Source organism: Rattus rattus, chromosome 4 (genome assembly GCF_011064425.1).
Source record: "Rattus rattus isolate New Zealand chromosome 4, Rrattus_CSIRO_v1, whole genome shotgun sequence".
NCBI lineage: Eukaryota > Metazoa > Chordata > Mammalia > Rodentia > Muridae > Rattus > Rattus rattus.
Window position 1 is genome coordinate 157,720,437 of NC_046157.1, and position 21,497 is coordinate 157,741,933.

At 44.8% G+C, this 21,497-nt stretch overlaps 1 protein-coding gene across 1 annotated transcript in view; it reads left to right on the top strand.

The window, feature by feature from the left end:
- The first annotated feature begins 1,528 nt into the window (after nucleotides 1-1,528).
- Nucleotides 1,529-21,497, top strand: part of Sp140 (SP140 nuclear body protein) — a 47,115-nt gene continuing 27,146 nt past the window's right edge. Inside the window, exons 1-10 of the mRNA XM_032901518.1 lie at nucleotides 1,529-2,041; nucleotides 8,209-8,371; nucleotides 9,582-9,750; nucleotides 11,542-11,625; nucleotides 14,256-14,366; nucleotides 14,680-14,760; nucleotides 17,979-18,089; nucleotides 18,403-18,483; nucleotides 20,958-21,038; nucleotides 21,321-21,401. Coding sequence (XP_032757409.1) covers nucleotides 2,010-2,041; nucleotides 8,209-8,371; nucleotides 9,582-9,750; nucleotides 11,542-11,625; nucleotides 14,256-14,366; nucleotides 14,680-14,760; nucleotides 17,979-18,089; nucleotides 18,403-18,483; nucleotides 20,958-21,038; nucleotides 21,321-21,401 — 994 coding nt within the window. The 5' untranslated portion in view covers nucleotides 1,529-2,009. The remainder of the gene's footprint in view (nucleotides 2,042-8,208; nucleotides 8,372-9,581; nucleotides 9,751-11,541; nucleotides 11,626-14,255; nucleotides 14,367-14,679; nucleotides 14,761-17,978; nucleotides 18,090-18,402; nucleotides 18,484-20,957; nucleotides 21,039-21,320; nucleotides 21,402-21,497) is intronic.

Genomic DNA, 21,497 nt, shown 5'->3' on the forward strand with positions numbered 1-21,497 from the left:
AGCAGCCCCAGCAGCAGCAGCAGCAGCAGCAACAACAACAACAACAACAACAACAACCAGAGCTAGCATTTTGAAATGTCTAGAATTCATTAGGATCAGTATGTGAGAAAATTGAAGTAAAACAAAAAGGCAACCAAGTGACTCTCTAATGAGCCTGAGCTAAGGTCTCTGAGAAGTCTTCAATTGAGAAGAGTTCTGAGTAGTATTTCCCAAGTGTATTTAACCCACGAGGCCCTCCACCCCCACCCCAGGACATCCATGAAGCCTCTGGGGCTTTGGATTTGAACCAAGGCTGGCCCTCCACAGGACAGATTCTCTGTACCTCCTATGGGGACATATACCAATGGTAGAATTTGCAGTCAAGTACAGTCAGAGCAGTAGGCTTGGCCCAGAGTGTCTCAGGGATGGGGACTGAGGGAGGAAGGAAACAAAGGCAAGTCTGGTTAATACAGTGTGTGTGTGTGTGTGTGTGTGTGTGTGTGTGTGTGTGTGTGTGTATGAGTGTGTGTGTGTGTCTGTATGTCTGTCTGCACAAGAATCACAAGTATGCTTATGAGCCAGAAAATTACCCACCCTTGAGAAACCTTTAAAGCAGGAAAAATTCTTACATCAGACAGATGTGAATAAGGGCAAAGGTTTCATTGGGAGCCGCACATACTGAGAACACGGTAATGATGGTAAAACCTCACCTGGCTGGTAATTCCCACCAAATGAGAGCCTATTAGAATTACCCATTTTTAGCACGGTTTTATTAGATACGTAAGATGCCTTCATCTAAAGTGATGATTTTGGTGAACTTTACCACATATTATCATGCCACAGTGATCACACAAGCCAAGTCCTCTGCCCCCCTAAAGTCCCCTTGTTCTTGGCAGAAAACCCCTTCCCAGATTCCAGCCCCAGGGGAACCATGGATTGGTGGTTACACAATTAGTCTGGCCGGGGTGGAGATGTCTATAAATGAAGATGACCTTTTTTGGTATGTGGTTTCGTTTGTATCCCCGTACTCTTGGGACCTGTTGCTGCAGGAAGTAATTTGTTCCTCTTTAGCAGAGGTCTGAGCCTGGAGCCCTGCACAGGCCCTCGTCCCTGGCCACCTTATCTCTGACTCTGTTTTGCCTGCATTTCCAGTCTTCCGTTAGTTGTTTTTGTTTGTTTTGTTTGCGTCGTCAGTCCTGTTTCTTATCTTTTCACGCAAGCTAGTTTCTCACACGGAAGGAGAGTGGCGGTAAGTGCAAAAGGTGTGCAGAATAAATGTAAGGCACCCCTTCTTTAAAACTGTATTGTCCCTGGCTGAAGCCTTGACTGTGACCCACTTCCAAATTCCACGAGATGCCTCTGGTCCTCAAGACCACGGTGAAGTTGCTGGAGCCCTGTCTTGCCTCACTGTCAAGGTCACACCTATGCAAAGCTGTCCCGCCCTGATTCTCTGCACTTGCCTTTGGTTGGTGGAAGTGTGTGGGTGGGGATGAGGGGGAGGTCTCTCACTCCAGCTTACGTTAAAGTCAGAAGCTCGGAAACAAAGCCACGCCTTCTGACTTTTCCTACTCTGCTGTTCAAATATCAGATGCCACCTCCTCTGGTTCTGACTCAAGGGGCTGCCGGGACAGCCACAGGCCTGAGAGACTGCAGACGACCTACTCTTCCTCATCCTTCCAGGCACCACCCCAGCAAAGGGCAAAGGAGTTCCTTCCTTTACTAACCAGCCAGCTGGCCTCAGACAGCTCGGAGCTCTTAGCTGAAACAGACCCTCCCACCTTCCTTCCTTGGAGGGCAGCAGGGGTCCCAGGTTTCTGGGGACTTGGGCTGTCTTTGCTCCTCCCCTGTGGGGCAGAGCCTAGTGGGGGCCAGTGCATTAGTACAGTGATGTCATAGTTGAACAATTTCACTTTCCTTTTTCTCCTCTTTGGAGGGCTCTGAAGGAGTTCTCTCTGGGCTTCCCAGAGACTCAGAGCCGGGTTCAGTCTGCCCTGAGCCAAGTTCAGGGTCCCTTGGGGTCTGCGTAGGGGATGGCAGGAGGAGACAATGGACTCAGCAGCAGGTAAGTCCCATCCTTTCTCTTGTCTCTTGTCTCTTGTCTCTGCTAAGATCTGTGTTGAAATGTGTTACTAGGGCCACCCAGGCTGGGACCAAGGCCCACTGATATTTGAGACTGAACTCATAAGGACACGAAGAACTGGGAAAAGCAGGCTTCATCGCGGGTAGGCTAGCTGTCAGAGAGTCCTATGGTTACCCCCCAACTCACCCCACTTCATTTCCTCGCTCCTGTCCCAGAGCTTGTCTGGCGCGCTGTGGCCTTCCGGTGTGGACTTCCTGGGAGCTCTTGTAGGAGTGGCTGGTTCACTGTGACTTCTGGCCTCTCATCTCTTTCTAACCCTCATTCTAAAGGACAGCTCTGTCCAAGGAAGATCATTTAGAATAAGTTCAAACCTGATCCTGTCGGTTGCCAGTCTTTCCAGGTTAGTGGTTGTGGACAGCCCTGGCCTGAGCCCACGCGTCCTACTTAGGTCAGGTCCAGGAGTTTCATCCCTCAGTTGGAGGAAGTGAGAGCGGAGGAGGTGGGGAGTGGGTGTTGCTCTTAACCCCTTCTATTCCTGATGGTTACATAGCTGGTTAGAAATAAATGCAAGGGGCTGGGGATTTAGCTCAGTGGTAGAGCGCTTACCTAGGAAGCGCAAGGCCCTGGGTTCGGTCCCCAGCTCCGAAAAAAAGAAATAGATGCAAATTCGCTTTGTCTCTCTGTCTCTCTGTCTCTCTGTGTCTGTGTTTCTCTCTCTCTCTCTCTCTCTCTCTCTCTCTCTCTCTCTCTCTCTCTCTCTCTCTCTCTCTCTCTCTCTCTCTTCCCCCGCATGCGCATGAGAGGAGAGATGGCCCAGGTTTAAGCACTCATACTGCTTAAGGTAGACGTGGGATGGGTCCCCAGCACCCATCCCAGGCTTCTAACTGCCTCTGATGCCCAACTCTGATCAGACACCCTCTTCTGCCTTCCATAGGCGCTGCATTTGCATGCAGGAAACACACCGAGACAGACAGACACATATATACATAATTCAAAATAAAAACAGAAAAGATGAGACGAAGGTGTATGTAGCTAATTGCTCTCCAACAGGGACTCTGTTGGGGTGACTTCTGGTCCTGCAGACATCTTAAGAAAGCATCACTTCTCCGTGACCTTTGGTCAAGGCCACTAGTGATACCAACAGCATGCTGTGTCTTTTGGGAGTGAGTGGGGTGGTTCATTACTGGCTTAATGAATGTCTTTCTTATAAGCCTGTTGAAGTGATCTGTCTCTCGGAGTGTGAGTGTTTGCTGTTTCTGTCTTTGAAGACATTTTTGTTGTGGTTATCAATCCGACAGGTGTAGGGATGGCTGCATCAGTCTTTACTATCCCTTCACTGTCTGCGGGATTCATAGTGTGTGCGTGTCTGTCTTTCCTTCGTCAGTCTGACTAGAGATTTAATAACGCATTGATCTTTCCAAAGAAGTAGTTTGTGGGGTGAGCAGAACGCTCACTTCTTTTAGTCTTATAGATTTCTACTTGAATTCCACTGAATCTTTGTTTTCATTGGGATGAAATTGCTCCTCATAAGACTGCATTTATGCCTCTCTTACCTTCTGACATATACAAAGCTATGTGTTTTCCCCTAGCCACTGCCTTTGTTGTGTCTCAGATTTAATTTATGTTTTAGACTCCTGTGCTTTTTCAGTGTAGGAGCAAGAGTCACACTTTTGCCTGTCTTCCCCCATAGGTTTTTTTTTTAAAAATTAAATTTATTTATTGTACGTGTACAAGTGCCACAGTGTGTCTGTTGAGGTCAGGAAACAACCTTGGCTGGTTGGTTCTCTCCTTCAACCACGGAGGTCTTAGGGAGCAAGCTCGTGTCCGCAGACTCGGTGGCAGGACCTGTATCAGCCGAGCTGTCCCCCCAGCGCCTCTTCTACATATACTAGTTGCAGTTTTCAAACATACTGTTTTATTATCGTGCTATTATTAAATATAATATATAATTAAATTTCCAAATAAATGGAAAATCACATTTCCACTGATAATGGACACAGAGAAACACTTATCACGTTTGTAAATATTTTCATTTCACTCTTTTTCTTTTGGCTTTCCTTTCTTTTTGTGCCCCTTTGGTTTTAGTAAAACATTTTTATGATTCTTTTTCTCAGGAACTCCTTTATCAATTGTTATTATTATTTTTGTTTCATTTCGTTTTTCTTTTTTGCAGTACTGGGGATTGATTCTGGGGATCCTCTTGAGAATGGTTTTTTGGGGAAACTTTCATATCTTATGTCTCTGTTTTTTCTAAACTGTGTGTGTGTGTGTGGTGTGTGTGTATGTGTGTGTTGTGTGTGTGTATGTATATGTGTGTGTTGTATATGTGTGTGTGTATGTGTGTGTTGTGTGTGTGTGTGTGTGTGTGTGTGTGTGTGTGTGTATGTGTGTGTGTGTGTGTATGTGTGTGTTGTGTGTGTGTGTGTGTGTGTGTGTGTATGTGTGTGTGTGTGTGTATGTGTGTGTTGTGTGTGTGTGTATGTGTGTGTGTGTATGTGTGTATGTGTGTGTTGTGTGTGTGTATGTGTGTGTTGTGTGTGTATGTGTGTATGTATATGTGTGTGTTGTATATGTGTGTGTGTGTGTGTGCGTGTGTGTGTGTGTGTGTGTGTGTGTGTGTGCGTGCACGCATGCATGTGCACTTGCACTTGTCCATGTGCGTGTGAGCGCACTCACTGCTCACTGTCTTGTGGCACTGGGTAGTTTAGTTTTCCACCTTGGTACTTTCGTATTTCTGATTAATTGGCCGCATCTTCTAGCTGGGTCAGAGCATCAAATGTGAAGCTGCAGTATTTGGATTTACCATCTGTGAAGTAATTTAGTTCCAACTCAGGTGTTATGGGGAGCTCAGTTCAGATCCCTAGAACCCACATGAAACCTGGATGTGGTGGTGTGTGCTTTTTAACTTCAGAATTAGGGGGTGGAGACAGTTGGGTCCCTGGAGATGACTGGCTGAATTAATGATATTGGAGTTCAGTGAGAGACCCTGTCTCAAAAAAATAAGGTGGAGAACAACTGGACTCCTTGCACAGACATACTCCAGGTACATACACATGAGCACACACATACATAGACAGCCTCCTTAAGTTTAAGATAAAAATTATTGTATAGTTTTGTCATATTATTATATGACAAGATTTTTTGGTATCAGATACTTGGATATGCTTTGTGTTTGTTTATTGTGTACTCCTGACTAGCCTGGAACTCACTATATAGACCAGGCTGGCCTAGAATTCATGGAGATCATCCTGCCTGTCTCTGCCTCAGACATGCTGTGATTAACACATCCCTTTTTCTTAAAAATTATGGAGAACCCTAAAAGCTATCTTTTGGTGTTCAATTTAATGAGATTTACCATTAATTATAAATTAAAGCTTCAGACATTTAGAATATTCATCCCTTAAAAATAGCAGCCACAAATTCATCACCATCACGAGTGATGCAACCTAACGGAAAATAACAATATTTTCTAAAATAAAACTAAAGGGAAAGATATAATCTTGCTTTACCTTCTCGCAAATGTCCTTACTCTCCTGCTTGGTCAAAGTCCCAGACTATCCTGTTTACCTCTTCGTTCAGTCTGCAGCGAGGCCACAGCCCATGGGCATCTGCGAATCCCACGCAACACTCTTGGGAGGAGGAAAGGGAAAAAGGGCAAGTGGTATTTCAGGATGGTTCTGAGAATGGTGTGTTCGCGTTGGCATCTGAAAGAGTCTTGAGCAGTGTTGGGGTTCCTCAGACTACACCTCGAGAGTCGTCATTCTCAGTTATTCAGCATGCAGGTATTGGCATTTTAAGTGCTTAAAAAAGGGATGCGTCTTCAGTGGCAGCACCAGGCGATGCGCTGGTGTGGATGGGAGAAATCTCACAAGGCTCCGCCCCTAGATGAAGAGCTGTAGGCAATGAGTGGCTGTTAAGGAAGAGAAAATGCACCAGTATTCTCCAGGAATGAACCCTCTGTTAGGTTATGCAGTGTCTGGCGGTCAGCCCTAAACACATATGCATGCGAGCAACATTACATGAACTCTGCAGGTTGTATGTATGTATGTATGTATGTATGTATGCACGCATGCATGTATACATGTGTATATGTGTGTATGTATACATATATGTATTTATATGTATATGTATATATATATGTAACAATATTTAAAAATGGTTTTGAAAGGAAGTGGGAAAGGAAGGCATGAGAGGATTGAGATGAAAAGGGGGCAGGAGAAATGATTTAATACAGCATTCATGCATGAAAATTTTAAAAATATATGAACATTTAAAATAAATGAAAGGCAAACATGTGCCCTGATTTATTTGATTTAGTTTTCTTGTTAATTGATTATTTAGGTTAGCATATAAATGATGGGCCTCAACATGGCATCTTCATATGTATTTACTGCATACTTCATACTGTATTTTTGCTCATCTCCTCCCCCTCTTGCAGGACTTGGTTCTCTCCTACACTGTGGGTCCCAAGATTGAACTCAGGGAAGATTAAACTATAGGGAAGGACATTTGCCCACTGAACCTTCCCACTAGCCCTCCTTCCCCCCTTTCTTTGTATTAGAAATTGACTTCTTTCTTCATTATTTGAGACAAGGTTTTGCTTCAAGTGAGCCTTGAAGTTACTAGGTAAGGGCCAACAAGATGCCTCAGTGGGTAAAGGCTCTGCCCAGGCACCAGGACCTGAGTTTGATGCCCAGAACCTACCCAAGAGTGAACAGAGATAACCAAACCCACAAAGTTGTCCTCAGACCTCTACATGTGCAGATATTATAACCGTACTAACACTAGGTAAAATTAGAAAGAAGTTGCTATGTTGGCCATGAAGGCAGGATGCTGTGACTACAGGCATTGGACCACCAGATGATTTCTCGCTTCTGTCACTGAACTATATGTCATAATTTGTTTCCATTTGCCACCCAGAATGGCGTCAATTACATGAACAAACACTCCCATGTCTCATTGGACTTCTGGGCCTTTTTTTCTCAGAATATCCTCTCTCTAAACACTGTCTCTGGGCAGAGAGATATCAGGCACTGTAGAGAACAACATGGCTAATAAGTGCTGGTTTTGAGCTGGTAGAGAGGCCCCATCACTGAAAGAGATGGGGAACCAGGAGGAGAGGAGAAAGCATGTGGAACTATGGATGAGCCACACGTCTCAGTCCTGGGTCAACTGCTTTGCCTTTACAAATGAAATGGAAGAAGAGGGTCTGCTTTTTTTTTTTTGTCATTTCCATTTACCCAGAGGTCTATAAATTGTGTTCCAGTTTCATTTCTGTTGCTGCGATAACATACCCTGATATAAAGCAACTTAGGGGAGAAAAAAAAACCCTATTAGCCCACAAGTCCAGGTTACAGGTCATCATTGCAGGAAAGTCTAGGCAGGAACTTGAAGCAGTTGGTCATGTCCACAGTCAAGAGCAGAGAGTAATGAATGCAAGTGTGCCCGTCAGTGGTCAACTTGCTCCCTACACTTAATGCCACCCAAGATGCCCTACCTAGTAATTGATGCTGCCCACAGTGGACTGGATCTTTCCATATCAACCAGCATAATGAGGACAACCCTGGACAGACATACCCATAGACCACACTAATCTAGACAATCCTTTATTAAGACTGACACAATTCAAGATGATTATAGATTGTGTCATGTTGACAATTAAAACTAATCACAGGCTGGAGAAATGGCTCAGTGGTTAAGAGCACTGGCTCTTCCAGAGTTCCTGAGTTCAATTCCCAGCAACTACATGGTGTCTCACAACCATCTATATGAGATCTGGTGACTTCTTCTGGCCTGCAGGCATACATGCAGGCAGAATGCTGTATACATAACAAATAAATACATTAAAAAAAAACTAATCATAGTGTTGGGCATGATGGAGCATGATTTGAACTGAGTTCTCAGGAGACAGAAGCAAATGAAATCTCCATGAGGACAACCTTGTCTACATAGTAACTTCCAGGCAAGCCAGACTTACAGTTGGTACCCAGTCCCAAACAAACCAAACCCAAAGCATCACAACATATATTATATTAGATGTTTAAAATTTTAATTTTACGTTAGCGGACTATCCTTCGTGTCAGAAATTATCCAGCTATTGGTGGCGTCTTGTAAACTGGTATCAGTTCTGCATGGAATCTATCCCTTAGGATGATCCCAGAAAACCAGAATGGAGAGGAGTCAGATGACTATCAGCTAATGTTCAAGCTCTTCAAAGAAAACAAGGTGGAGATTGCAAGTGCCATCACCAAGCTATTTCCTTTCCTTATGAGCCTTCGAGACCGAGACTTTATCTCAGAGCAGAAGTATCAGGTGAGTGTGGAGAATGAACTCAGTCCCGACAGCAAGCCTGCCCCATGCTGTATCATGCTGAACCTGTGGTGCAGCCAACAGGCTGAAGTGCTTTCAGGGAGGAGGGAGGGAGCTTCACTCCTTGTAAGTCAGAAGATAACCAGAGAGGCAGACGTCACAGGGACCATTTACATCTTCTGCAGTAACTGAGACACATGGTGACAGTGATGGATAGCAAACAGGAATGCTCCAAAGTACATACCAGGGTCACTCGTGCAATGTAACAACAGAAACCAGGATGCACATAGACACATCTAAGCAGCACTGCCTTACAAAGTGTCTTAGTTAGGATTTTACTGCTGTGAACAGACACCATGACCAAGGCAAGTCTTATAAGGACAACATTTAATTGGGGCTGGCTTAAAGGTTCAGCGGTTCAGTCCATCATCATCAAGGCAGGAGCATGGTGGCATCCAGGCAGGCATGGTGCAGGAGAAGTTGATAGGTCTACATCTTCATCTGAAGGCTGCTAGCAGAATACTAATGTTCAGGCAGCTAGGATGAGGCTCTTAAAGCCCATACCCATAGCGACACACTTACTCCAACAGGGCCACATCTTCTAATAGTGCCATTCCCTGGGCCTAGCATATACAAACTATCACACAAAGCCTACTTATTCCATATCCCAGAGTCTGAGGGTTTTGAAAGTCACAGGTAGTTGCGTTATCTGAGGACAGAACTTGGGGAGTCTTGTTTACTTCTCTCTCTCCAAGTTGTTCCTGGCTCCTCAGGCACCTCTGAGGCCCTAAACTGTAGTAAAAGGTCAGTGATGGGATTCCCCTGGTGGTAACAAAGACCTTTTCTTCTTTATGCATTCTCTTTGTCCTGTGGCTAGGATGCTCAGCCCTTTAGAGCAGCTCAGTCTTTAGGGAGTTAGTTGTCTGGTCCCCAAGGTCCCCAAGACTACCACTCAGGGTCTGGGAGGGCCTGGCTCTTACAGACATATCATTTGATTATTCCTCAAAATTTCTCTTCCCTGTCTACTGTTTGTCAGCATCAGAGCTGCTTTCAGATGAGCAGGGGTTTGTTTGTACAGAGGACATGTAAGACGTCACCTTGGCATTTGCAAAACTCAAGACATTTTACGAGAAAAGAAATGGTGCTTGAACCAATCGAAGCCTCAATAACCCATACAACCATCATGACATAATCCTGTATTCAATATTTTAAGGAATGTCAAGAAACATGTAAGAACCTGGTTCCAGTGGACAGAGTGGTGTATGACATCCTCAGTGACATACAGAAGAAGTTTAGCCGGGATCTTCTGAAAGTGATATTCAGCAACGTGCATCTGAAGGCCTACCCTGACTTACAGGAGATTCTAAAACACTTCCTAAGTGGTAACTATAGCTCTCACCTGCTTCAGGGAATGAAAGACAATTTCATTCATTTATTCATCCATCCATCCATCCATCCATTCATTCATTCATTTTTTTCATTGATATTTGACATATAATTTACTGAAAGACTATGTCATGCCAAGCACAGGGGAGATGTAGGAAAAACATACGGCCCATGTAGTCAGGAGCTTACACCTAGGCCAAGTAACACATAGACAACTGCTCACAGGACCTGATTTTCATGCTATTAAACACAGTATGAAGGATGAGTTTCCTTAGACAGGAGCCAGCTCTCTTTGATGCTTGCAGACATTTGCAATTGTAAACATGCAAAATTTATCATTCAGCAGAGTCCTACTTCAGTTTCCTTCTTTGAAGAGTAGAGAAATCACAAGGGGAGCCCAGGCTAGGCCCAGACACTTGAGAGGGTAGCCTGTGTCTGCCTAGAGTGTGACAACAGGGTGGGCTTTAAGAACCAAGGTGTTGGCACGTTGCATGAACATGAAGTCAGCAGGTCCTGGGTAGAGAACAGCCTTTGCTGTTCCCACTGGTTCCCTGTAGCTTCAGCTTTTCAGCTCCCCTGTCTCTAGAGGACTCTCCCTTCTGCAGGGCCTGGGTGTGGCTCTGTTCCTATTGCTTGGTCGTCTTGAGATGCAGCTCTGAGGGTCAAGAGCTGGTGTTTCACCCCTCCCTTCCCACCCGAGGGTCACTGACAGCCGAGCCACTTCCTGTGTTGTTTGCAGAAAGCAGCTTTCCAGTTTCTCCTCAGTCATCCTGCCTGGGAAGCACTGCTTCCTCTTCAGGGCTGTGTAACCAGAACAACTTCCCTGACTCCCCTGACTCAGTTCAAGAAAGTCTCTTCCTTCCTTCCTTCCTTCCTTCCTTCCTTCCTTCCTTCCTTCCTTCCTTCCTTCCTTTCTCTCTTTCTTTCTTTCTACCCCTCTATTTCTTCTTTCTCGCATCCTTGAAAGACAGTAGCTTTTCCCATTCCTTTACCTTCTCCTTGCCTTCCTCCCCTCCCTCCCCTCCCTCCTTGCCCCCTCCCCTCCCTCTCTTCTTCGCTGCTATCTCTCTAAGCCTTCCTTTTCCCTACAGAAGCCCCCTGCCTTTCTAATCATAGCGGTGTCACTTGTCTTTTGCCTTACTTTAAGTTGAAATTGGCCTTCACTCTCCCCAAATCATGTTGAAGAGACATAAACCATGATATAAGCATGCCCACTGTCTGTCTCTAACATTTCCAGGTACCAGAAGGGTTAGAAGGCTGCACAGAGACACCAGAATCCAGTGTGCACCTGGATGTGTAACTGACATGCAGCTCGGCACACAGCTGAAATCCCTAATAGCCTTCTTCTCTTCCTCCTGTTCAAGTCTACTTGTTACCTGTTCCCCAGAGAAACAGCAGCCAATAGCTGAGGTTCCGCACCCACTCAAGCCTTGAGGAGGCCAGTTATACCTCCACAAAATCTTGGTTTTACATCGAATGGTTATTCAAAAAGGTTCTTCAAATCATGCCTTTTATCTCCACAAGCTTGCAAATTTAGAAGGACAAACTCAGTGTCATCACACCTTGCTTTATGCCATAGAAGAAGAGCACCAGGGACCAAAGATGAGAAGAAAGTAGCAGGGGTGAACAGAAAGCAAACAGACAGCAAGGCTCTGGGTGGGTGGAGTGAGCATCACAGAGGAGGTGGAGTAACTCACCGGTGTGCTGAGCACCAGAACCCAGAGAGAGTGCTTGGAGGTCTCTGCTCTGTCACTGTCTGATTTGGTCATTGTCTTATTTCTCCTCAGTTTCTGAAAATCACAGGACTCTACAGAGGATAAATGGAAGAGATGTTGAAGAGGGGCCCAGACTGCCAGCTGTCGTTAGGGAAGGTGATTATGTTTTTAGAACACTAATTAGCTCAGGGATACTATTTTCCTGCCTTAATCTTTAGAGAAATGACCATTCCCAACACACACACACACACACACACACACACACAGAGAGAGAGAGAGAGAGAGAGAGAGAGAGAGAGAGAGAGAGAGAGAGGCATGTAGCCATCCATATATCTACCAATCTATCCAACTATACACCCAGCCATTTACTTATCCACATACCAATACAAGCATCTAGCTATCCATATACCTGCCAGTAAATGTTATCTGTCCATCCATCCACCCATCCATCCATTCATCCACCCACTCATCCATCCATCCATCCATCCATCATCCATCCATCCATCCATCCATCATCCATCATCCATCCATCCATCCATCCATCCATCATCCATCCATCCAACCACCCATTCATTTCACTCCTCCTGATTCTCCTCATAGAAGGCTAGATTATGTTCAATATTTGAATTTTCTCAGGAGACACAAGCAGTATTGAAGCTTCATGACAAGCTGTTTGAGATCTGTCTTGAGTATAGACCATACACCAAGAGAGGGAAGTTGAGAACTCTAGATGCAGCCAAGGATCTTGAGTTATGAGTGACAGTGTTTCACCTAACTAGACATGGAGTCCTAGTGTCATCACTTGGGGTACACTACCCAGGGGCACTGATATCCTTCAACTACTTTCCCCATGCTTGGGCCAAGAGTGTAGACATGAAGAAAACAGAAGCTGAGAAAACTCCTGGGTAAGACTTTTGAAGAGGACTTGGGAAGGGAATGTCCTCTTTGTCCACAGTGAACAGAGACTTTCATGATATGAAAGGACGATGGCCAGAACATACAGAAAGGGAGGAGATGATATGCTTAGATCCAACTCTGTCAGAAATATCAGGAACAACAAGCTGACTAAAGAGAACAGACCGAGCTGGGGAGATGAACACAATGGGGGGAAAGGGCTAGGCTCACTTATAAAATGAGGTGCAGAGTTGAATATGAGGAGAAAATTATATAAAGTAGAGATGCTGATAAATAGTATAGAGGAGTGATCAGCCCTACACACAGATTAACAATGAAGAACGAATCAAAAGCCAGCAGGAGGCCAGTTAAATGACACTTGCTGCCAAGTCTGATGACTCAAGTTTGCTCCCTGGGACTCACATCTGTGTAGGAGAGGGCTGATGCCTATAAGTTGTCTTCTGACCTCTACCTATGTGCCATGGTATGTGAGAGACTTTCCCACCCCAAAATAAATACAGCAACAGCAACAACAACGTTAAAAGTAACAATAAGTAAAGAGCAAAACTTATCTTCTGGGAAGGGAGGAAACAGTTTGAGACATTGGCGGGACTGAGCTGAAACCAAACTCTGGCCTAAGGTGACTCTATCAGCTGTGAGTTTTCAGATTGTGGTGGCCCCAAGTCTCAAAGTGCCATTGGGAAATATGCAGGAGCACTCGGTCTCTCTCAGGCATTCTTATATGCTCCCATCTGTAAGTTAATGATTCCCCAAACATGAACCTTCACACCTGCCTGTCAGCTTCCTCAGCTGCAGGCCTTGTTGCCTTTATGTAGCTCTCTCACAGACTTCTCTATCTGGATGCTTCAAGAACTTCAGCATGAAGCGCTTGCACAGTTCCACACATCTGAATAGACAGAAGCCCTGTCTCCTGTGCTGGTGTCTCTGTTTCAGCACGGGACACTATTTCTCCATTCTGAAGCAGGGTTGTTTCTGACTGCCTCTCCCTAATGGAAAACAGTCTTCCATACATCACATCTGTCCATTTTCCCCAACACAAAAGGCAAATCGGATCTCTCTAATTTTAATTTAATTTATTTTATATATATGACAGTTTTGCTTGCATGAATAAATATACACCACATACTTGCCTGGCATCCAAGGAAATCACAATAAGGTGTCAAATCTTCCGGGAACTGGAATTGCACAAAGTTTTAACCTGCCATGTGGTGCTGGAAATTGACCCTGTGTCCCGTGAAAGAGAAAAAAGTGCTCTTAACCATTGAACCATCCTTCCAGACCCACAAATCAGATCTCTTATTTCATCTTAAGACTAAGAAAACAGCCCTGGGGGGGGGGAGTCTCAAATGTCTTTTCTCATTTCATCTTGCTCCATCAAACTTACTCTCTCGAACTTCGACCAGACACTCAGAGAAATGTAGTTGACAAAGCTTACTCTCTCTCTCTCCGTGAGTTTAACAGCTTCCTGGTGTCAGTAGGATCCATTCCTTTCCTCCCTGAAGGTTGCAGCTTCCTGCCTGCCTCTCTTGTCCTTCAAGAGAGCAGCGTGTGAAACATTCTTAGTTACTTTGATTTCTTCGTTCTTTGATCCTTTACCTGTCAGGGGAAATACTTGTGGCTCCTGCTGTTTGGAACAACCTAATGCTTATGGGTGGAATATGAGGGTCCTTTGCTCATGTTGAAGTATTAGTTATTGGGGAAGGACCGTGTTTGGCTTTTCTGGCTGTTTGTGATACACAGTCAATGTTGTCAAGTTGATTCCTTGTACTCCTGGTTTTTCTATAGTCCCTGAACTTCCTGGTTCCATTTGAGCACACTGAGGTATTTCCTGGTCCCTCTGCATGGTTTATTGAATCCTTGTTTCTCTTCAGCATCCTACAGTCCTGGAAATATACAAACGAGTGCTGAACAAGCAGAGGAGGTGCCCAGCCTTCCACAGTGCAATGGAGGAGATGAGCGAGACTTCAGTTGCCGGTCAGCTGGTGAGTCTGCCAGAGAGAAAGACGCCCCACTCCACTTTCCCCATCCTACCCTATGCACAGAGAAGACGTCCCAGAGGCAGCACCATGGGTCACAAAGAATGGGCAATGCAATGTGTAAGGAGGGAACAGATCAATCCTCTGTCTGTGGTGACAGATAAGGAGCCATGTCAACCTGCACTTCAGAGTCCCAAAACATGACCATCCACTCCAGGAGACACTAAGCCCCCTTATGACTTTCTGCTTGTCATAGGCAGCTCGCCTGCAGCCCTTTTCCTTAGCCATTCTGAGGCAACTGAGTCATTCTTTCCTACAGAGGGAAGGAGTTCTCCTGAACAAATGTGTGATGGACAAGAGCCTCAGGACAACCTGCCCTCCTCCCTGAGATGTGAAGCAGGTGAGTGAGGGGAGCACTGTGTGCTCTGCAGGGTTCTGGAGGCTGAATTCTGAACTGGGGTTTCTTGCTGTGTTTGCTCTGTTAAAACATCAAAAGAACACATGGCCATATTCGCCCATGGCATTCTGGGAAATTTCAGGGAGGAAAAAAATTCTTGAGAAATATGAAAGAGTATTGTTTGCCATTACAAAGAACAGGAAATTAAGCAGACATGAGGTCACCTAAAATATCTGGTTTATATATAATCACATATCACTTATGCTGAGGTGAAATGGTGGGAAACGCATTATGAGGTGACTTCTATATTGCATGGATACCATAGCATGCCCCACTACTGAATATCTTAGCTATTCAGCTTCTGTGCATCTCTGCCTATGTGATGTCTGTTATAAATGTGGTCTATCCTGGGCTAAAATGTTATCATGTGCCACATGAATCTATGCTCAGGATGGTGTTTGAGAAGAAAGTGAAAAATTCAAGCATACTTGCTAGAACGCATGTAGGAACAATGATTGGAAATGTCAGAGGAGGGTGAAATAAGAATAAATGGCTGGTTGTAGAAGAGGAAAGACACACACACACACACACAGAGAGAGAGAGAGAGAGAGAGAGAGAGAGACAGAGAGAGAGAGACAGAGAGAGACAGAGGGAGAGAGAGAGAGGCATGTAGCCATCCATATATCTACCAATCTATCCAACTATACACCCAGCCATTTACTTATCCACATACCAATACAAGCATCTAGCTATCCATATACCTGCCAGTAAATGTTATCTGTCCATCCACTCATCCATCCATCCATCCATCCATCCATCCATCCATCCATCCATTCATCCATCATCCACCATCCATCCATCCATCCATCATCCATCCATCCATCCATCATCCATCATCCATCCATCATCCATCCATCCATCCATCATCCATCATCCATCCATCATCCATCATCCACCCATCATCCATCATCCATCATCCATCCATCATCCATCATCCATCCATCCAACCACACATTCATTTCACCCCTCCTGATTCTTCTCATAGAAGGCTAGATTATGTTCAATATTTGAATTTTCTCAGGAGACACAAGCAGTATTGAAGCTTCATGACAAGCTGTTTGAGATCTGTCTTGAGTATAGACCATACACCAAGAGAGGGAAGTTGAGAACTCTAGATGCAGCCAAGGATCTTGAGTTATGAGTGACAGTGTTTCACCTAACTAGACATGGAGTCCTAGTGTCATCACTTGGGGTACACTACCCAGGGGCACTGATATCCTTCAACTACTTTCCCCATGCTTGGGCCAAGAGTGTAGACATGAAGAAAACAGAAGCTGAGAAAACTCCTGGGTAAGACTTTTGAAGAGGACTTGGGAAGGGAATGTCCTCTTTGTCGACAGTGAACAGAGACTTTCGTGATATGAAAGGACGATGGCCAGAACATACAGAAAGGGAGGAGATGCTATGCTTAGATCCAACTCTGTCAGAAATATCAGGAACAACAAGCTGACTAAAGAGAACAGACCAAGCTGGGGAGATGAACACAATGGGGGGAAAGGGCTAGGCTCACTTATAAAATGAGGTGCAGAGCTTAATATGAGGAGAAAATTATATAAAGTAGAGATGCTGATAAATAGTATAGAGGAGCGATCAGCCCTACACACAGATTAAAAATGAAGAATGAATCAAAAGCCAGCAGGAGGCCAGTTAGATGACACTTGCTGCCAAGTCTGATGACTCGAGTTTGCTCCCTGGGACTCACATCTGTGTAGGAGAGGGCTGATGCCTATAAGTTGTCTTCTGACCTCTACCTATGTGCCATGGTATGTGAGAGACTTTCCCACCCCAAAATAAATACAGCAACAGCAACAACAACGTTAAAAGTAACAATAAGTAAAGAGCAAAACTTATCTTCTGGGAAGGGAGGAAACAGTTTGAGACATTGGCAGGACTGAGCTGAAACCAAACTCTGGCCTAAGGTGACTCTATCAGCTGTGAGTTTTCAGATTGTGGTGGCCCCAAGTCTCAAAGTGGCATTGGGAAATATGCAGGAGCACTTGGTCTCTCTCAGGCATTCTTACCTGTGAGTTAATGATCCCCAAACATGAACCTTCACACCTGCCTGTCAGCTTCCTCAGCTGCAGGCCTTGTTGCCTTTATGTAGCTCTCTCACAGACTTCTCTATCTGGATGCTTCAAGAACTTCAGCATGAAGCGCTTGCACAGTTCCACACATCTGAATAGACAGAAGCCCTGTCTCCTGTGCTGGTGTCTCTGTGTCAGCACGGGACACTATTTCTCCATTCTGAAGCAGGGTTGTTACTGACTGCCTCTCCCTAATGGAAAACAGTCTTCCATACATCACATCTGTCCATTTTCCCCAACACAAAAGGCAAATCGGATCTCTCTAATTTTAATTTAATTTATTTTATATATATGACAGTTTTGCTTGCATGAATAAATATACACCACATACTTGCCTGGCATCCAAGGAAGTCACAATAAGGTGTCAAATCTTCCGGGAACTGGAATTGCACAAAGTTTTAACCTGCCATGTGGTGCTGGAAATTGACCCTGTGTCCCCTGAAAGAGAAAAAAGTGCTCTTAACCATTGAACCATCCTTCCAGACCCACAAATCAGATCTCTTATTTCATCTTAAGACTAAGAAAACAGCCCTGGGGGGGGGGAAGTCTCAAATGTCTTTTCTCATTTCATTTTGCTCCATCAAACTTACTCTCTCAAACTTCGACCACACACTCAGAGAAATGTAGTTGACAAAGCTTACTCTCTCTCTCTCCGTGAGTTTAACAGCTTCCTGGTGTCAGTAGGATCCATTCCTTTCCTCCCTGAAGGTTGCAGCTTCCTGCCTGCCTCTCTTGTCCTTCAAGAGAGCAGCGTGTGAAACATTCTTAGTTACTTTGATTTCTTCGTTCTTTGATCCTTTACCTGTCAGGGGAAATACTTGTGGCTCCTGCTGTTTGGAACAACCTAATGCTTATGGGTGGAATATGAGGGTCCTTTGCTCATGTTGAAGTATTAGTTATTGGGGAAGGACCGTGTTTGGCTTTTCTGGCTGTTTGTGATACACAGTCAATGTTGTCATGTTGATTCCTTGTACTCCTGGTTTTTCTATAGTCCCTGAACTTCCTGGTTCCATTTGAGCACACTGAGGTATTTCCTGGTCCCTCTGCATGGTTTATTGAATCCTTGTTTCTCTTCAGCATCCTACAGTCCTGGAAATACAGAAATGAGTGCTGAACAGGCAGAGGAGGTGCCCAGCCTTCCACAGTGCAATGGAGGAGATGAGCGAGACTTCAGTTGCCGGTCAGCTGGTGAGTCTGCCAGAGAGAAAGACGCCCCACTCCACTTTCCCCATCCTACCCTATGCACAGAGAAGACGTCCCAGAGGCAGCACCATGGGTCACAAAGAATGGGCAATGCAATGTGTAAGGAGGGAACAGATCAATCCTCTGTCTGTGGTGACAGACAAGGAGCCATGTCAACCCTCACTTCAGAGTCCCAAAACATGACCATCCACTCCAGGAGACACTAAGCCCCCTTATAACTTTCTGCTTGTCATAGGCAGCTCGCCTGCAGCCCTTTTCCTTAGCCATTCTGAGGCAACTGAGTCATTCTTTCCTACAGAGGGAAGGAGTTCTCCTGAACAAATGTGTGATGGACAAGAGCCTCAGGACAATCTGCCCTCCTCCCTGAGATGTGAAGCAGGTGAGTGAGGGGAGCACTGTGTGCTCTGCAGGGTTCTGGAGGCTGAATTCTGAACTGGGGTTTCTTGCTGTGTTTGCTCTGTTAAAACATCAAAAGAACACATGGCCATATTCACCCATGGCATTCTGGGAAATTTCAGGGAGGAAAAAAATTCTTGAGAAATACGAAGGAGTATTGTTTGCCGTTACAAAGAACAGAAAATTAAGCAGACATGAGGTCACCTAAAATATCTGGTTTATATATAGTCACATATCACTTATGCTGAGGTGAAATGGTGGGAAACGCATTATGAGGTGACTTCTATATTGCATGGATACCATAGAGTGCCCTGCCACTGAATATCCTAGCTATCCAGCTTCTGCTCATCTCTGCCTATGTGATGTCTGTTATAAATGTGGTCTATCCTGGGCTAAAATGTTATCATGTGCCACATGAATCTATGCTCAGGATGGTGTTTGAGAAGAAAGTGAAAAATTCAAGCATACTTATTAGAACACATGTAGGAACAATGATTGGAAATGTTGGAGAAGGGTGAAATAAGAATAAATGGCTGGTTGTAAAAGAGGAAAGATTTGTGTGTGTGTGTGTGTGTGTGTGTGTGTGTGTGTGTGTGTGTGTATGAACAGAGAGAGGTCTGAAATCAAAGGAGAGTGTCAAATCAGTAAGCTCCACAAATGGCTGATGCCTTAAAGACAGCAGTGGGGGAAGATGGTGTTAGAGGGAAAGAGGGTGGGGCCAGGCAAATGCTTGAGGAGGATGGCAAATCTCCATTGGTGCAATTGTGCTCACTCTTAGGCAGCAATGTGACGTCTGTCACAGAGTCCAGCCTATGAACAAACATTAGGTATGTATTCAGGTTGTTATCATCTGTCTTTTGTGTTTTTCTCTCTTCAATGATGACCCAGGAACCTACCTTACAAATGATTGAAGGGAGAAAATCAAAAGTATAGAAGGTTCTACAGATTTTAATGTCCTGTTTTCTAGGTAGTTTTATTCCACTGTCAGCAGAGAAGAGCCTCCTTTCTTTTACCTCCTTTCCTATTCACCAGTCTGTCCATCCTTGTGTCCACACAGCCATGGACCAATACCTCTATCTAGTTGTTCATCTATGTATCCATCTATCCATCTATCCACCAATCCATTCACTCATTCATACACCAAATCACCCATCTAGCTATCCATCTATCTGCCAGTCTATGCAGCTATCCATTCAATTATCCACTCTTTCATTACTCTCCAAACACCAACATAACCATCGATCTGTCTGCCAGTTGACCCACCTATCTATCTAGCTTTCCTTCCAACCATCCATTCATTTCTGTCCTCCTGATCCTCCCCAGAAATGGCTGGATTATGTCCAGCTTTTGAATTTTAACAAGCAGTATAGAAGCCTGACTTGAGGCTGTTTGAGATTTTTCTTGAATATAGATCATACACCAAGAGAGGGAAGTTGTGAACCGTAGATGGAGCCATCCAATCTGAGTTCTGAGTGATTGCCGCTCTTAACAGACTAGACATGGAGTTCTAATGTCACCATTTGGGGTACACTATCAAGGAGCGCTGATCTCCTTGAGCCATTTCCCCCATGGTTGGGTCAAGAGTGTGGACTTGATGAATAAAGCAGAAACTGAGGAAACTCCTAGGTAAGACTTTTGAAGAGGACTTGGGAAGGGAATGTCCTCTTTGTCCACAGTGAACAGAGACTTTCGTGATATGAAAGGACGATGACCAGAACATACAGAAAGGGAGGAGATGACATGCTTAGATCCAACTCTGTCAGAAATATCGGGAACAACAAGCTAACTAAAGAGAACAGACCGAGCTGGGGAGATGAACGCAATGGGGGAAAAGGGCTAGGCTCACTTATAAAATGAGGTCAGAGCTTAATATGTGGAGAAAATTATATAAAGGCAAGATGCTAGTAGACAGTGTAAAGCACTCATCAGCCCTACAGAGAACAGAAAAGGAGAAAGAACTAAAAACCAGTTAGGAGGCCTGATAAGTAGCACTTGCTGTCGTGCCAAATGACTTGCGTTTGCTCCCTGGGGCTCACATCTAAAGAAGAGGGCTGATTCCTATAACTTTCCTCCTTGAAGTTTCCAAATTCCTGCCTGTCTCTCTTGTCCATCAAGAGAAGCGTATGTTAAACTTTCTCATTTACTTCGATTACCTAGTACGTCTTTGATCCTTTGCCTGTTGTGGGAAATAGGGAGAAGTACTTGTGGCTGCTGCTGTTTGGAACAACCTGACTCTTATGGGTAGAATATGTGGGTTCTTTATTCACAGTGAAGTAGTAGTTACTGGGGAAAGACAGTTCCTTGCTCTCTGGCTATTTGCGTTACACAGTCAATGTTGTCACTTTGATTCCTTGTACTCCTGATTTTCTTATATTCCCTGAACGTCCTGGTTCCTGAGCACACTGAGGTATTTCCTGGTCCCTCTGCATGGTTTATTGAATCCTTATTTCTCTTCAGCATCCTGTAGTCCTGGAAACACACAAACAAGCGCTGAACAAGCAGAGGAGGCGCCCAGCCTTCCACAGTGCAATGGAAGAGGTGAGTCTGTCAGAGAGGAAACCCCACCCCTTTCCCCATCTGACCCTGTTGTTTACATACTCAGAGAAGAAATCATAGAGGCAGCACCAAAGGTCAAAATAATGGGGAATGAGATGTGTAGGGAGGGAGCAGATAGGTGGCCAACCCATCTCTGGTGACAGAGAAGAAGCCATGTTAACCTCCACTTTACAGTCCCCAAACATGGCCATTCCCTGCAGGAGACACTAAGCCCCTGTACTTTTCTGCTTTTCTCAGGCAGTTCTCATTCTATGTTTTCCACAGAGGGAAGTAGCTCTTGTGAACAAATGTGTGATGGACCAGATCCCCAGGATGAACTGTCCTCATCACTGAGACGTGACACAGGTGAGGGAGGGGAGCACTGTGTGGTCTGTAGGGTTCCAAAGGCTGAATTCTGAGCTGGGTTTCTTATGTTTGCTCTTGTGTGCACATCAACACGAA